This window comes from Stenella coeruleoalba, assembly GCF_951394435.1.
Source record: "Stenella coeruleoalba genome assembly, chromosome: 2".
Lineage (NCBI taxonomy): Eukaryota > Metazoa > Chordata > Mammalia > Artiodactyla > Delphinidae > Stenella > Stenella coeruleoalba.
Window position 1 is genome coordinate 66,479,502 of NC_137147.1, and position 17,658 is coordinate 66,497,159.

The window sequence follows — 17,658 nt, forward strand, 5'->3', positions numbered from 1 at the left end:
TCTGATAGAAGAGCACGCTCAGTAATGCTGTGTCACTAAACTCTTTATGGCACAGATGACAGCATTGTGTGTAGAAACACAAATATTGGTGACTTCGGATCAAAAAGAAATTATGAACAATTGTGCTCAGAATGTGAAGTTACAGAAATATCTTATTATATTTCATTTATTTTTTAAATTTATGTTTGTCCAAGTAATACATGAAAAAAAATCTAAGTTTATAAAAGTTCTTTCAATAAGTTAAAAAAAATCCAAGCAATAGGAAAGCATTGTTGCAAAATTAATTGGCATTGTTTTTTCTTTCTTAGTAGTACTTAATTATAATCTCTGTCAGATTATATCAGATTATAAGTATCTGTGGCATCCTAGATTTGATGAAATACTGAGTTATTCTGATTCAAACTCCAGCAGTTTGGAATTTTTAGCCAGTACTGCATACTTTTCTGATGAATGTATGTACTCACTTATTTGTCAGATATATTGTGTTATAACGAAATTCAAAAAGCTGCAGCTCTGAGGCTGATAGGAGAAATATGAGATGTGTTCTCTGTTCAAAAGAGCTTACAGTCTGCTGGGGAGAGAGTCCAGTGTCCATTAAAAATTGGTGAACTTCCCTGGCAGTCCAGTGGTTAAGATTCCAGGCTTCCATTGCAGGGAGCACAGGTTTGATCCCTGGTTGGGGAACTAAGATCCCACGTGCCACACAGTGTGGCCAAAAAAAAAAAAGGTGAACAGTGAGAATTAGTATTTAAGACCTAAATTTGGTAGTTCATTCTAGAAGAATCAATTTAACTTGGTAATTGGCAGTATACACGAAATGATGAAGATGATTACCACACCACAAACTGAATATTAGTACCTCTGTTAAAGTAAGGAAATTGACTGGAGCAGTTGACAGGTTCAAATGTGAACGTACTTCATTTGAGATGTTAATAAATAACCAAGTGACATTAATCTATAATTTTTTCAAGATATAAATAAACCACTTTTAAGGTGTTGTATGCAAAGGCAGAGATTTGAATTGGTACCTGCTTGATTAATTCCGTAAGTCTGCAGTCTGAAGTATGTCAGTGCAATCTAAAGGTTGCAGAATTGGATATTGAAGAAATAAGGTGTTAATTATTATATCCACATTACATGCTTTTCTTTTCTAGACTCTCTTACGGCATGGTGCAAATCCCGATCTGAGAGATGAAGATGGGAAAACTCCATTAGATAAAGCTCGGGAAAGGGGCCATAGTGAAGTAGTAGCTATTCTTCAGTCTCCAGGTGAGTGGTAATATCTTTCCTTTTAAGCCATCTGCTATTACTTTTCAGCTTCACTTCCATAGAAGTAGCTTTCTGTAGACATGTTAACATTATATAAAGAAATCATTTCTGTGAAGTCAAATAATTACATACACACACACACACACACATACACACACACAAACTTATATTTGATAAACATTTAACAGTGTACTATTCTGTGTTCTTTGAGACTGTGGCTGCATGATTCCAAAAAGGCCAAATCACAAGTTTAAGGGGGTGTGAATGTCATAAAGAATAGTTGGTTATTGCATAGACAAAGTAGTTTGACCAAATTTTTAAGTTTTCACAGAGTAGATGAATGCAGAGTCTCTGTGAAATATTTTATGGAATCAAGTGAAGTATCCAAAATTATCTCCTTAAGTTGTGATTCAGCTTCTTGGAAGTACTAATGTTCTTTAGTAGTTTTACAAACGCCGTTGATAGATACAACATCCTAATTTGTTTGACTGTTCTTAATTAGGGTAATTATAGTTGATTTTATAGTACATTTCAATGTTTTTTCATTGAAAGAAAAATTTTCCAGCAAAGTATTTTATTGAACAATATTTGTCTGTAGGTGATTGGATGTGTCCAGTTAATAAAGGAGATGATAAGAAAAAGAAAGATACAAACAAAGATGAAGAAGAATGTAATGAGCCGAAAGGAGATCCAGAAATGGCACCCATATACTTGAAAAGGTTACTGCCAGTATTTGCACAAACATTTCAGCAGACTATGCTGCCTTCTATAAGGTAGTTATCCGTACTATTTGTATTTACTAGTTAAAATATGCTAATTATATACCTTTATTTATCTCACTTTTCCAGAAGGATGTGTGAGGTTTATTTTAATATTGAAAAGGTATGGTAAGAATAAAAATTAGATTGGAGAGATAAATCTTTCCTTCTGATGATCTGACTTAAGAGAAGTTTAGAAAATTAAGAAAACTAGACTAACAGTTTTTGTAGCTCTCTGAATATCAATTCTAGAGAAATTTTTATAAGTACAACAAACATTTATTGAGCTTTATGGAGGCCTTTTTGATAGAGTCAGTGTAAACTGTCCACTGGAGGAGTTCCCAAAGAATTAAGACTTGGCCCTGTTTATGTGCCCTTGCAAGCTGGTGAGGAAGAAATGAGTAACAATACAGAGTGGCAAGTAGCAGATTAGACATATATTCCCTAGGGATATAGGTGGTTTAACAACTAATTGGCTGGGCAAATTGGAGATTTTATGGAGAAATGAGATTTAAATTGGGGTTTAAAGGATACTTGGAAGTTTTCTAGGCAGATGAATTTAGAAGGATCATTGTGCAACAGTGTGTGCAATGGCATGGAGGTATGAGTCAATTCATCCTGGTGCAGGTCCTGGTGGCTCTCCCTCTATAGTGTGTCCGAAGTCTGCCATTTCTATCCATCTATTGCTAATACTCTGGTTCAAGGTGCAATAGTCTGTAGTTTGGCTACTATAGTTGCCTCTAAAGTAGTCTTCCTCCTCGTCTTCTATCTTGTCCCTCTACAGTCTGTTCCTACATGTTATGCTGAATTAGTTTTTTTTTTTAAAATAAATTTATTTATTTATTTATTTTTGGCTGCGTTGGGTCTTTGTTGCTGCACGCAGGCTTTCTCTAGTTGCGGCAAGTGGGGGCTACTCTTCGTTGTGGTGCGTGGGCTTCTCATTGTGGTGGCTTCCTTTGTTGCGGAGCACGGGCTCTAGGTGCGGGGGCTTCAGTAGTTGTGGCATGCAGGCTCAGTAGTTGTGGCTCGTGGGCTCTAGAGCGCAGGCTCAGTAGTTGTGGCATGGGCTTAATTGCTCCACGGCATGTGGGATCTTCCCGGACCAGGGCTTGAGCCTGTGTCCCCTGCATCAGCAGGTAGATTCTTAAGCACCTTGCCACTAGGGAAGTCCCCTGAATTAGTTTTTAAATCATAATTTTATCACATCATCTTCTGACTTAAACCCTCCGGTAGTTTCTAATTGGCCTTAACTAAAATCTAACTTCTTTTACTTTTTTGCGGTACGCGGGCCTCTCACTGTTGTGGCCTCTCCCGTTGCGGAGCACAGGCTCTGGACGCGCTGGCTCAGCGGCCATGGCTCACGGGCCCAGCCGCTCCACGGCATGTGGGATTCTCCTGGATCGGGGCACGAACCCGTGTCCCCTGCATCGGCAGGCGGACTCTCAACCACTGCGCCACCAGGGAAACCCCAAACCTAACTGCTTAACACTCAGACTTGGAAGGTCTTGTATAAGTCCCACCCAGATCTCTGACCTCATTTAGTACTATATAACACCTAGCCCATTACACTTACAGTATGCTAGCCTTCTTTCTGTTTTTGGAACATTCTATGTACATTCTTACCATGGGGTTTTTGCACTTACTTCACTTTGTTGGAAGCTTTCTATTCCCAGGACTTTTGAATGGTTGGTTACTTCATATCATTCAGGTCTCAGTTCAAATGCTTATGTCCATTGACATTTATCCACCTAATTTAAATTTACCCCTAGGATACTTTTCATATCAATCATGATGTTTTACTGTCTTCACAGACTTTACACTGTCTGAAATCTTGCTCTTCTTTGAGTTTTTGTTTGTTTTATTGTCTATCTCCCCTCTAAAGCTCCATGAGAGATGGCCTTATGTCCTGCCTTATACCTACAAAGACAAGGAGGTATAGATAGGGCTTGATATTTGGTAGATCTTCGGTAGATACACTGAATGATTGAATGAGTGCGTTTTGTTTGCAGCTGCAAGTATTTTGGTATCAGTGGGATATGGGATATGTTTGTATAGCTCAGGGAATACTGTCAAAAAGGTAGACAAGAGCTTTTTATGACCTGTGAAGGCCTTTCTGGTCTAGATAGTGAGTATGGACTTGACCCCACAGTTCAAAAAGGACCATTGAAGACTTGTGAGGAAATTGGTCACAGTCAGATTTGTGATTTATAAAGATCACTTTGGCAGTCTGGTGGAGCAAAGTACTGGAGGAGGGCAAGAATGAAAACAGACTACTTACGGGTTAATTATCGATGTGAACTTTAGACAGTTGCTGGAAGACTGGATTGGTGGGAACAGATTGAAGAGGTTGGGAGATGGGTTGTATTGGGTTGGCCAAAAAGTTCTTTTGGGTTTTTCCACAAGATGCTATGGAAAAACCCGAATGTACTTTTTGGCCAACCCTGTATAAGGGTTGATGACCACCAATTAGATTGGAGGGATGAAGGAAAGGAAGGGGTAAAGAATGACTGCCAAAATTTTGGCTGAGTGATTGAGAATTTGATTTTAAGTTCAGGAGGTCTTTAGAACATGGAGTTTTGTAGGATTCAAGTGCCTTAAATACCAGTATTATGAGTTGACATTAAAGTGAAAGTAGTTTACTTTAAATAGGATGAAAGTGCCAGTCAATTCACTGTGAACACCTAGGAACTTGGTTTTTATTCTTCCCCAAATAGCTACAGAAGGGTAGGTGTTAGTGGGGCCACTTTTTGTTTGTTTGTTTAACAAAAGATTTGATTCATTTTTAGAAATGAGCAAGTTCAATTTTGAACAGATAATTCGGCCTGAAAATTTTAGAGGACTAGGTGTCATGCGAATTAAAAAACCTTAAGTTATATTTGGAGTTAGAATTGCTTCATTATAAGGCCATCAGGAAATTATAAAGTATGTCACCATATAACAGAGTTCCCTTAATGGATAGTTATTTTTTTATCATTCTTTTAAATATTTGAAGATTGTCTAAACAGAATTTTAGTTATAGCATATTTGATGCTAAATTTTTCCAGATAATAGCTGACAAATTTAATTGGTGAATAAGATAGCATATATCTTATATCTTAGTTCAGAGCTCAGACTCTGGAGTCAGCTCAAAGTCAGTCCAAAAGTCAGTGTTCCCACTTTGTAGACAGATAGCCATGGACAAGATAGTTAACCTCTTGATCTTAATTCATCTCTAGGATGGGATAATTATACTTAATTCTCTTTAGGTGTGAAAATTAAAATTAAGTGTGTGTGGTATTTAGCATAGTGCCTAATATTTTAGAAGTATTTGTAAAAAGATAGTTTATTAAAAAAATATTTTATCATAGATAAGTTAAAATGTATTAAAGCGTCGAGATAATCATATAATGAGCCCTATCACATAGCTTCAATAAGTTTTAACAAATATCCCAGTCTTATTTCATTTATACCTCCCCAACTGTACTATTTTGAGGAAATACAAGACTCAAATAGTTTTATCCATAATTTTTCTATATGCATCCATAAAAAATAAGTGTTCTTTTGTTTAGCACAGGCAATATAGCCAATATTTTTGTTGTTTTTGTTTTTGTTTGTGTTTTTTTGCGTTACTCAGGCCTCTCACTGTTGTGGCCTCTCCTGTTGCGGAGCACAGGCTCCGGACGCGCAGGCTCAGAGGCCATGGCTCACGGGCCCAGCCGCTCCGTGGCATGTGGGATCCTACCGGACCGGGGCACGAACCTATGTCCCCTGCATCGGCAGGCAGACTCTCAACCACTGTGCCACCAGGGAAGCCCTAGCCAATATTTTATAGTAACTTTAAATGAAGTATAATCTATAAAAATATTGAATCACTATGTTGTATACCTGAAACTACTAGAATACTATATGTAAATAAACTGTACTTCAATAAAAAAATAATTTTTCATCATTAAAAAGGGATTCTTTAAAAAAAAGGGATTCTGTTTTGTTTTTTAACATAATTGCAATACCGTTATTACACCTAAAATAATTATAATGGTTCTTAAATATTATCAAACATCAAATCAGCATTCATTGTTCCCAATTTTCTCATAAATTTTTTTCTTGACAATTGGGTTTTGGGGGGTTAATATTTTATGTTATTAATATGTTAATATTTTCCCTTGCTTCCTTTATTTTTGTAATATATTACAAGAATATATAGCAAATATATAAATTTATCTGTAAATGATGCATAGTATTTTACAAGTTAAAGATTTATATAAATCGTATCATATTGTATGATGCTTCTTAATTTGATTTTTATCTGGTAATATTTTTTTTGTTTGGAAAGATTCTTTCTTGCAGTTCATCCATTTCCACTTCCAAATCATTCATTTTTTTCTTTTCTTTCTTCCCTCCCTTCCTTTCTCCCTTCCTTCCTCCTTTCCTTCCTTCCGTCCCTCCCTCCCTCCATTCTTCCTTTTTTTTTTCGAAGTATAATTCACTTACGGCACTATGTTAGTTCAAGGTGCACAACATAGTAATTCAGTATTTCTGTACATCACAAAATGATAACCATGATAATTCTAGTTACCATTTGTCACCATACAAAATGTTTACACTATTATTGACTATATTCCCCATTCTGTACATTTCACCCCTGTGACTCATTTATTTTGTAACTGGAAGTTTTGTACCTCTTAGTCTCCCTCACATATTTCATTCATTCCCCCATCTCCCAAGATGATTCATTAAAAAAATACATACTTGTCATTATTAAAAACAATCTGGAATAGGTTACAACCCAATTTTTTACCATTTCAGTTTAAAATTTGATCAGAAGAGTAAGCGTGTATACTCTCATCAGGCAGTTAAAGGAGGATCTGTATATAAGGAATATATCAACTTTAGCTGTTATCTATCCTTATTGGCCTGTGTGCATTGTCTGTTCAGGAAATAAAAGGCAGACAACAGATCAATGAAGCCTTCAGAACAGAGGATAGCAGTTTCACTGGTGGAGCATTTTGTAAAAACCTGATTATTTTCTCTGTGAGATATTTCTTCCCAGTTCTATTGAGATATAATTGACGTGTAACTTTGTATTAAAGTGTATAACGTAATGATTTGATATATGTATCTGTAATATTAGACTGAGGACTTCACATTTTGCTTTTGAAGAAAGGCTACTTAGAATTTTGAAGAGGTGTGGTAAATATACATCTTTGGAGTTAGTGTTAATAATGGGACAAAGATTGAGTAAACTTTTCAGCAGCAGAAATCCTTGAGGATACATTTGTTTATTTATTTTTTAAATCACAATTTGATTGAGAGGAAAGTAGACATGGTTGGATAAAAGGGGAAATTGTTCTAGGATGAGAATATTAAATAATCTAAAGATATAAATTCTTCCAAAGTTAATTTATAGAATGCAGTTTGAAAGAAAATAACTATAGAATTTGCTTTAGAACTTGACAGATCTTAAAGTTCTTCTGGAAGAATAAATAGGTGAGATTATTAAAGAAAAATCTGAATAGTAGCTAGTGTAAACTTTCAGTAATTAAATCTTTATGATAACTAGCCCAAGAGTTTATAAATCATTGGAGTAGACTAGCCCTCCAAACAATCGTGTTTAGAAATTGAATGTAGGGCTTGCCTGGTGGCGCAGTGGTTGGGAGTCCGCCTGCCGATGCAGGGGACGCAGGTTCATGCCCCGGTCCGGGAGGATCCCACATGCCACGGAGCGGCTGGTCCTGTGGGCCATGGCAGCTGGGCCTGCGCATCCGGAGCCTGTGCTCCACAACGGGAGGGGCCGCAGCAGTGAGAGGCCCGCGTAACGCAAAAAAAAAAAAAAGAAATTGAATGTATTATAGTGGTAAATTATATAATGTATTAATATTTTATAATATATTAACATAATATATTAAATGGTATTAGAATATTTGCTTTGTGGTTTGATTAAAAATCAGCTTAGTCCTTTACACTGTGTATTTAAATAAATTCTAAATTTATTTAAAATAAATGAAAAAATAAAACCTTAGGAAAACAAAAAGAAAATATTCTCAAATGTTTATCAGAACTTGGTAGGAAGAATGACTTTTAAAACTTGTTTGTGTTAGTCCTATCTGTCATTTAAAATTTATTCTATGTAAAAAAACAAAACTGCATATCAGCAACAGTATTAGCCGTAACCATGAAAGTGACAGAAATATAAACTTGTAATCCAGATAAATCTTCCAACAAATTAGTATTTGTTAGCAAGTATGACCAAGGCATACTACCTTTATTATGCAGAGAACACATACAAGTTTTTGGTCAAAGTATAAATGCCAATTTAAATAAATTAGCCAATGACATTATGGTACAGTGCTCAAGATGAAAAAGAAGACAACAGGGAAAAATGTATCCCCTTACTAGTAAAAAACAAAACATTTAAAAGTAAAATTTCATGTCCTTTTCACCCATTAGACATTTAAGAACCTTTTTTTTTTTTACAAAAATAACAAAATCGTAATGGATTAGTACATCCATATCTACTGATAATTTAAGCTATTAACAGTCCTTTTGTCCCCTAGCTTTATTGAGGCATAATTGACATATAAAATTGTAAGATTTTTAAAATGTACATCTTAGTGATTTGATATGTGTATACATTGTGAAAGGATTCCCCTCATTTAATCAGCATATCCATCACTTCACGTATTTATCTTTGTGTATGTGTATACATGTGTGTTTGAGAGAGAGCATTTAGTCTTAGCAAATTTTAATTATACAATACAGTTTTATCAACTATAGTCACCATTTTTTATATTAAATGCTCAAACCTTATTCATTTTATAGCTGAAAGTTTGTACCCTTTTACCAACCTCTCCTTAATTCCCCCATCCCCAGCCACTGGCAGCCACTTTTCTACTGTTTCTATAAGTTTGACTTTCTTTTTTTTTAGATTCTCATTTAAGTGATATAAGGCAGTATTTGTCTTTCTCTGGCTTATCCACTTAGCATAATGCCCTTGAGGTCCATCCATGTTGTCACTTAACAGATTTTTAAAAAAATCAGTTTGCTGAGTATAGATTCAGTATTGATGCACATTCAGTACGTACGAAAATATTTAGACTCTTGGATCCAAGAATCCCTCTACTGAAGAAATAAAACTGTTCACCAAAAAGAATGCTATTTATAATAGAAAAGCCAGTAAGCTGAATGCTTATGATTTATATAATAGTGATAAGCAGGAAAATTTTATGTTATGAATATTATGCATAGTGTACTGGTTAAGAGATGAGTTTGAGTTGAGGCTTTAATTTATTAGCCCTGTGACCTTAGTAGAATTATCTTTTTTTGTCTCATGTTTTTTCATCTGTAAAACTGAGCTAATAAAACCTACTTAATAGTGGGTTTGGTGGATGGATTAAATGAGGTGTAAAGTTTTTAAAATATATACAGGTGTTCCTGGCTTATTATGACTCAGCATGGTAGTGACATGTAGCCAGATAGGTAGGTAGACAACATAGAAACATTCTTATGCTATTTTAATTCAAGTAAATCATGATATAAAATTGTTATTATACATAAATACTGATTTTGCAACCAAATATAAATTGCCATTAACGAACACTGGAAGGAACTAATCCTGTTAGGGCAGTTTGCCCTCCATCTGCCTACTATTTCTCTAATGTACTTGAATTTGTAATAAAACATGTTTTAAAATTAAAGAATACATGAAATTCACCTAGAGAGAGTTATGAAATACATCAAGACCACATTCTGTAGGAATACAGCTGTCAGATACCTCTCTTGGATTTCGATAGTGATTTTTGCCTCTCCATCCTTCCTGTGGAGAACTCACCTCAAGGGCAATGATATCTACAGCTTGGCACACAGACTATTGTTAGATGCTCAGAAAACATGTGTTAAAAGCATTATTGACTTTTATGTAATAGACCAGTATATTATAATTTAAATGTGTGTGGATATTTGTGTATTTTATTTTAAAAGAACAAATCGCTTATAAAATTGAGGTTAGTTTGTGTGACATTGAGTATCTTCTGTGTTCTAAGTAAAGCAGTGGATAATAAAAGGGAAAGGAGTCATGCCAAGTTGTTAACAATGGGAATATTTAAGGGCATGGGATTACTAGGATCTCATTTATATGAGAATATTATAATGAACATGTTATAAATTTGACAAAAATCCTTAATTTGAAATATGAGTTCCATATAAACCATCAGGTGTTTTAAGTTAAGAGTTTTATATTTGGGGTTATAGATGCCATTTATTAGTAATTGTGTTACTTTTGATTTTCTAAAATTATCATGGCATGTTAACAGTCATGCTGGTTAATATAAAATAGCACATGTAAGAAAATTACAAAAATAATTGTTTTTAATGAGCTCAATATATTAATAGTAGGAAAATGAAATTCCCTCAAAAAGTGAACATAAACCTAGTGCTAGTATTGTCTTAGTTTTTGGTATTCTTTAAAAAAAATTTTTTTTATTGGAGTATAGTTGATTTACAATGTTGTGTTAGTTTCTGCTGTACAGCAAAGTGAGTCAGTTGTAGATACACATATATCCATTTTTTTTTTATTCTGTTCACATATAGGTCATTACAGAGTATTGAATAGAATTCCCTGTGCTATTCAGTAGGTTCTTATTAATTGTATTCTTTTATTAAGTGTATATTTTAGCAGAGTATTTAAAGCTTAAATTGGATATTTTGGTTTTCATTAGTGTTGCATTTTGTTTTATTTTAGCTTCTCACCATGGCTAACTAAAATTCTTTTTTTACTTTTCAAGGAAAGCAAGTCTTGCTCTGATTCGAAAAATGATTCATTTTTGCTCTGAAGCACTCTTGAAAGAAGTTTGTGATTCTGATGTTGGTCACAATTTGCCTACAGTACTAGTGGAAATCACTGCAACAGTTCTTGATCAAGAGGTTAGTTTATTATCTTTATTGAAATTCCTGTAGCTTTAATTCCCATTAGATAGTAGTCAGTAAAATAATTTAACTTGTGTCCTAATTTTATTAAATCATTTTGTCTGTACAAATGATTGCATTTGTCTACTCTACGCAACTAAACTTATTTTTATCATTTTCCCTTAATTTCCTTTTTTTTCCCCCCAGGACGATGATGATGGCCACTTGCTGGCTTTGCAAATCATAAGGGACTTAGTAGATAAAGGTGGTGATATTTTTTTGGATCAGCTAGCCAGACTTGGTGTAATTAGCAAAGTGTCAACTTTGGCAGGTCCTTCCTCTGATGATGAGAATGAAGAGGAATCAAAACCAGAAAAAGTGAGTGGTCTTAATTGCAGTGGTATCTGTCAGGAATAGGGTTTCTTTTGAGGAAATGTAGTTCCAGTTACAATGGGTTTTGACAAAATAATGGCAGTATGGAGTAGTATTATAATTTTTTAAAATTTGGTCACTTTTCTTCTAAAATACATCATTGGTAAAATTTAAAACTTGAAGAAAAGTTGCAAATAAAGAATATCAGAACATCCTCTATCCAAAATCACTAATTATTGACATTTTGCTCCATTTGCTTTGTAACTTACAAAGACACACGTGTGCACGCACATTTAAAATATATTTTTTGAGGGAATTTCCTGGCGGTCCAGGGATTGGGACTCCGAGCTTTCACTGCCAAGCGCCCGGGTTCGATCCCTGGTCGGGGAACTAAGATCCCATAAGCCACGTGGTATGGCCAAAATAATAATAATAATGATGATAATAATAAAATACATAATTTGAGAGAAGCTGGATACATAGTGCCCCTTTTTGTAAATTTATTTATTTATTTTTGTTTTGTTTTGGCCGCACCTCGTGGCATGTGGAACTTCCCTAAATAGGGATTGAACCCGTGCCCTCTGCAGTGGAAGCACGGAGTCTTAACCACTGGATCGCCAGGGAAGTCAGTGCCCCTTTTTATACCTAAAATCTTCACCAAAAAACCAGGACATTGTCTTATAGAATCCTAGTATAGTTATTAAAATCAGGAAATTTAATATTTATAGAAAATGTTATCTAATCCAGAGACAATATTCAAATTTGCCATTGCCCTAATAGCAATGCACTCCTACGGCCCATGCCACCACCCCACGCCCCCAGAATCCAGTCTAGGAGCACAGTACATTTCGTTGTCATGTTGTTCCATTTCTCAGCGTTTCTTTTTCTTTCGTAGCCTTGGCATTTTTTTGAAGAGGACAGACCACTTAATTTGGACAATGACCCTCACGTTGTGTTTGTGCCATGTTTCTTCATAACTAGATTCAGGTTGTGTGTTTTTAAGCAGAAAGACTATAGAGGTGATGTTATGGCCTTCTCATGTGTAAAATGTGCCTTTTTAGAGGCACATGATGTCTGTTTGCGCTCTTGCTGTTGATGTTAACTTGGATCAGTTGGTTGTGTTTGTTTCTACCAGGTTTCTCTATTGTAAAGATTTTTTTTTTTTGCGGTACACGGGCCTCTCACTGCTGTGGCCCCTCCCATTGCGGAGCACAGGCTCCGGACGTGCAGGCCCAGCGGCCATGGCTCACAGGCCCAGCCGCTCCACGGCATGTGGGACCCTCCCGGACCGGGGCACAAACCCATGTGCCCTGCATCGGCAGGCGGACTCTCAACCACTGAGCCACCAGGGAAGCCCTGTAAAGATACTTTTTCCCTTTTGTAATTAATAAGTAATTTGTGGGGAGATAATTTGAGACTGTGCAAATACGCAGTTTCTCTTTAAACTTTTATCCACTAGTTTCACTACCTATCGATAATTCTTGCCTTAGATTGCATATTTAAAACTATGCCTTATTTGTCTCTACCAATTGCCAGCAATGATTTAGTCCTACCATTTAGTGAATGCTTCCTACATATTAGTGACTGAGTATTAACAGTTTTGAGAGAATGGTAGGGTATGGTAATTGCAGAATCCTGAGTGGTTTAGTGTATACGTGTGTTTCCTAAATTACTGGAGATTTATATATTTATATAATAAATATATAAATATATATTTATATATATTTATATAAATAAATATATATAAATATATTTATTTGGCTGCACGGGGTCTTAGTTGCAGCACACGGGATCTTCATTGTAGCATGCAGGGTCTTTAGTTGAGACATGCAGGATCTTTTAGTTGCAGCATGCGAACTTTTAGTTGCGGCACGTGGGATCTAGTTCCCTGATCAGGGATCGAACCCGGGCCCCCTGCATTCGGAGTGGAATCTTAGCCACTGGACCACCAGGGAAGTCCCCAAAATACATTATCTGGAAATGAGAAGACAAGCCAGAAAATTCTTTGAGATTTATCTTTATTCTTTGAAAATACCTTCTTCTTTTGTTTATTTTTTGGCTGCGCTGCGTGGCTTGTGGGATCTTAGTTCTCTGACCATAGATTGAACCCCTACCCCCTGCAGTGGAAGCATGAAGTCCTAACCAGTGGACTGATTTTGGCCTTCATTTTTTTTTTCTATTTTATAAATATATTTATTTATTTATGCCGTGTTGGGTCTTCGTTGCTGCATGCGGGCTTTCTCTAGTTGCAGTGAGTGGCAGCTACTCTTTGTTGCCATGCGCGGGTTTCTCATTGTGGTGGCTTCTCTTGTTGAGGAGCACGGGCTCTAGGCACTCAGGCTTCACTAGTTGTGGCTCGCAGGCTCTAGAGCACAGGCTCAGTAGTTGTGGTGCACGGGCTTAGTTGCTCTGTGGCACATGGGATCTTCCTGGACCAAGGTTCGAACCCATGTCCCCAGCACTGGCAGGTGGATTCTTCACCACCGCACCACCCGTGAAGTCCCTTGGCCTTCATTTTCAATGGACATTTTCAGTTCCTACAGGGACTCTTGGCTGATCATTTTCCAGCACTTGAAGAGATATTTCATTGTCACCTGATGTGCATAGTCTCTACTGAGACGTTTTCTTCCTCTGGCTGTTTTTAAGACTTTATAACTTGTTTTTAGCAATTTGACTTTGATGTGCTTAGCTGTTTGGTTTGTGTGTGTGCATGCACATGTGGGTTTTCTGCCCCTGCTCGGGATTATTTAATGTTTTTCGGTCTGTGGGCTTACAGTTACATCACATTTGGAAAAATTTTGAACTGTTGGTATGATGATTTTCCACTCTGGCTGTTAGGAATGCAAATGTCTGACCACCCTGTGTGACCTCTGAATTGTTCACCTTACCATTTTCAAGTCATTCTTTGCCCTGCCTTATGGAACATCACCTGTACACAGATGGGCTGGTACTCAGTAGAGATGTCCTGGTGACCGCTTTGCACATTTCTAGAGGCTTTTTGTGCTTGACTCCCTGATCCTGAACTCATCCACCACATATTCCATTTGCCTTAATCTCTTCAAACACAGATCTCCATTTCCTCAACTTACACTGCTGGCCTCTGTGTTCCTTCTTCTTAAGACCTTAGCCAGAAACTCTGTCTGAGCCTAAGGGGCTTACCTTATTTGTTTCTGTTTTCTGGGAGATCATGCAGTCCTGTGTTGCTTGTTGTCCAGTATTTGAAAACACTTTTTCATGTATTTTGTCTGTTTTTTTTAGTTGACAGTGGATAGGCAAGTCTTGATCCTTATTAACCTATCATGGCCTGGAGCACAAGTACTATGTTTAGGGAAATTTATAATCCATATTTTATAATCTTATTTTAGTGTTATAAGCTAAGTACTACTTCAGGGAAGAAGCATGTAAAAGATACATTTAAAACAATTTTAAGTATAATAAGTCTTCATAAAGTTTAAAAGTACTTTACCCATATACGCATGCATGCACACACATGCTAAGATCATATATGTTAATGATGAATATTCTTAATATTAAATGTTGTCAACAGAATAAAAATTTTTTTGATGCCGGGGTAGGCAAACAGTGTTTACAAGTTATTTTTCTTTTAAACACGCTATAGCTAACGTTTTGATGATTATAGGAATAATCCAGTATATTTGATTCACTTGGCTAAGGTTGGGAACTTATAAATTATATTGTTAAAACACATTTCTGGTCATTCTTTTGCACCCTAGGTTTGGATACCATTGATCTAGTGTAAACATTCATTTTTTACAAATAATCTGTTAGGCCCAGAGATATGGTGAGTTTATCAAGTCCTAGATAATTAGCTAATTGTGTGTAAACCTAATCCATTTGTCTTCTTTACCTTTATACCTGGAAATGTTATAACTTTGGTTATTATGTGAATTTCTTGACTTTTTTTTAGGATGGACTTTTAAGATTATAGGTAATTAGTTGAATCAGACTGTGTATTAAAATACAGGCAGATGAATATTATATTCAGGATGTTTTAATTCTGAATTTGATTCATGGTCATGTTTTTTTAAGTACTTATGAATATTTGGAATATAAGTTATGTCCCACGTTTCATTGAATAATTTTACACATTTAGGAAGATGAACCACAGGAAGATGCTAAAGAATTGCAGCAGGGTAAGCCATATCATTGGAGAGACTGGTCCATCATTAGGGGAAGGGACTGCTTATATATATGGAGTGATGCAGCAGCCTTGGAACTATCTAATGGCAGTAATGGATGGTTTAGATTTATCTTGGATGGAAAACTTGCCACCATGTATTCAAGCGGTAGTCCTGAAGGTGGATCGGATAGTTCAGGTAATATTTTGTTTCTGTTAAAATGTTTTACTAGTTTCTGTAATTTTGATAATTTGTTTTTCTGCTCATATTTTTGCCACCATTGTCATAGCAATAGCATGTACTTGATGATCATATGGCCATTTCTTTAATATTAACAGAGAAAAATGATTGTACCATGAAAGCATTTCATACTTTTTTATTGTACGAGACAAGGAATAGCATTGTATCAATATCTACTTTTACTGTCTCCATCCTTTAGGTAAAGGTGCCTCTTATCACGTAATGATGAATTGCACATGTGTGATGCTGTCTCAAATTATATCTTTTCCCAAAAGCCTTCTACTGAAAAAAAATTATGGCTGTAGGATTGTTTTAATGCTTGAACCTAAATAATATCAAACCAGTGAGAGTATATCAGAACAAAACTTTGATGAAAGTTTTTTAATAAAATTGATATTTCAATAGGTAGTTTCCTTAAAAAAATGGAATATTTAAAAGGAATGAAGTTTTAAAACAAACATTTTGTCTTTATAGAAAGCAGAAGTGAATTCTTAGAGAAGTTACAAAGAGCTCGAGGCCAAGTAAAGCCATCTACTTCAAGTCAACCTATACTCTCAGCACCAGGACCCGCTAAACTCACTGTAGGGAATTGGTCACTAACATGTTTGAAAGAAGGAGAAATTGCTATTCATAACTCAGATGGCCAGCAAGCAACGATATTGAAAGAAGATTTACCTGGTTTTGTGTTTGAATCTAATAGAGGAACGAAGCATTCATTTACTGCAGAAACTTCTCTGGGTAAGTATGTAGGTATGTCAGTTTAACAGATAAGAATAAATGAATATGTTAAATTGCAATAAGATATGTTCTGTGAAATAACTTTTTTTTTTTTTTTAAGGTTCAGAATTTGTGACTGGCTGGACTGGCAAAAGAGGCAGAAAACTAAAATCTAAGTTAGAAAAAACTAAGCAAAAGGTATTATTTATGGGATTTGCTTTGTTTTTTGTCTTTTATACTGATGTAGCAAGGCTTCAGGGGTAGATCGTAGGCATTTAAAAAATTGAGCCATGTAACATAAGCTACCCTAATCTAATGTATTTTTAGTTTTCCTCTTTCTGTGCTTATTATTTTCTGCAATATGTATACATTTACGTATAGTTTTTATACTATAAGTAAACACTTATAGTTTTTATATTATAAGTATAAAAAAAACTTACAGTTTTTATACTATAAGTAAACACCAACATTAAAATAGAAACAAAATTGAGACAAAGTATAAAATTTAAATTATTTTAAAATTATGTGTTATTAATGTCACAGAAACTTTAAACTCATGCTTTAATTATGATTAATGATAGTATTTTTAGTGATGTAGTGGGATTGAAAATGCATTATTATAATTTACAGTCTTGATTTAATACTTCGTGATGAATCAATTTGAATTCCTGGTTCTAGATTCAGATAATTTGATGCTTAGTTTAATGGCCATCTCAGATGAAACCACTGTTTCAAAAAGATACAGGAGCAAATATGTTACTGACTCCAGGAGCAAATATGTTATTGACTCATATTACTAATTTTTAAATTCTATCCATGTATTATGCATTGGTTTTTTCAAAAATAAAGCCATTATATTTCTCTCTTTCTTTTTTTTTTTAAATTGGGGTATAGTTGTTTTCCAATGTTATGTTAGTTTCTACTGTACAGTGAAGCAAAGTAGAGTTCCCTGTGCTATACAGCAGTTTCTTATTAGTTATGTTTTATACATATTAGTGTATATATGTCAGTCCCAATCTCCCAGTTCATCCTACCCCACCCCACCCCACTTTCCACCCCCCTTGGTGTCCATACGTTTGTTTCCTACATCCATGTCTCTATATTTCTTTTTTTAAAATAATATTTATTTATTTATTCATTCATTCATTCAGCTCTGCCAGGTCTTAGTTGTGGCACTCGGGATCTTCACTGCTGTATGCGAGTTCTTGGTTGTGGCATGCTGGATCTTCAGTTGCAGCATGCAGGATCCTCAGTTGCAGCATGTGGGCTCTTTAGATGAGGCA

The 17,658-nt window shown here is 35.5% G+C and overlaps 1 protein-coding gene across 4 annotated transcripts in view; it reads left to right on the top strand.

Annotated features, from left to right (window-relative positions):
- Nucleotides 1-17,658, top strand: part of HECTD1 (HECT domain E3 ubiquitin protein ligase 1) — an 88,465-nt gene that overhangs the window by 32,983 nt on the left and 37,824 nt on the right. For all 4 annotated transcript variants that reach the window (XM_079906435.1, XM_079906436.1, XM_079906438.1 and 1 more), the window contains exons 9-15: nt 1,155-1,269; nt 1,868-2,042; nt 10,787-10,925; nt 11,115-11,285; nt 15,394-15,616; nt 16,133-16,396; nt 16,497-16,573. In XM_079906435.1, coding sequence (XP_079762561.1) covers nt 1,155-1,269; nt 1,868-2,042; nt 10,787-10,925; nt 11,115-11,285; nt 15,394-15,616; nt 16,133-16,396; nt 16,497-16,573 — 1,164 coding nt within the window. The remainder of the gene's footprint in view (nt 1-1,154; nt 1,270-1,867; nt 2,043-10,786; nt 10,926-11,114; nt 11,286-15,393; nt 15,617-16,132; nt 16,397-16,496; nt 16,574-17,658) is intronic.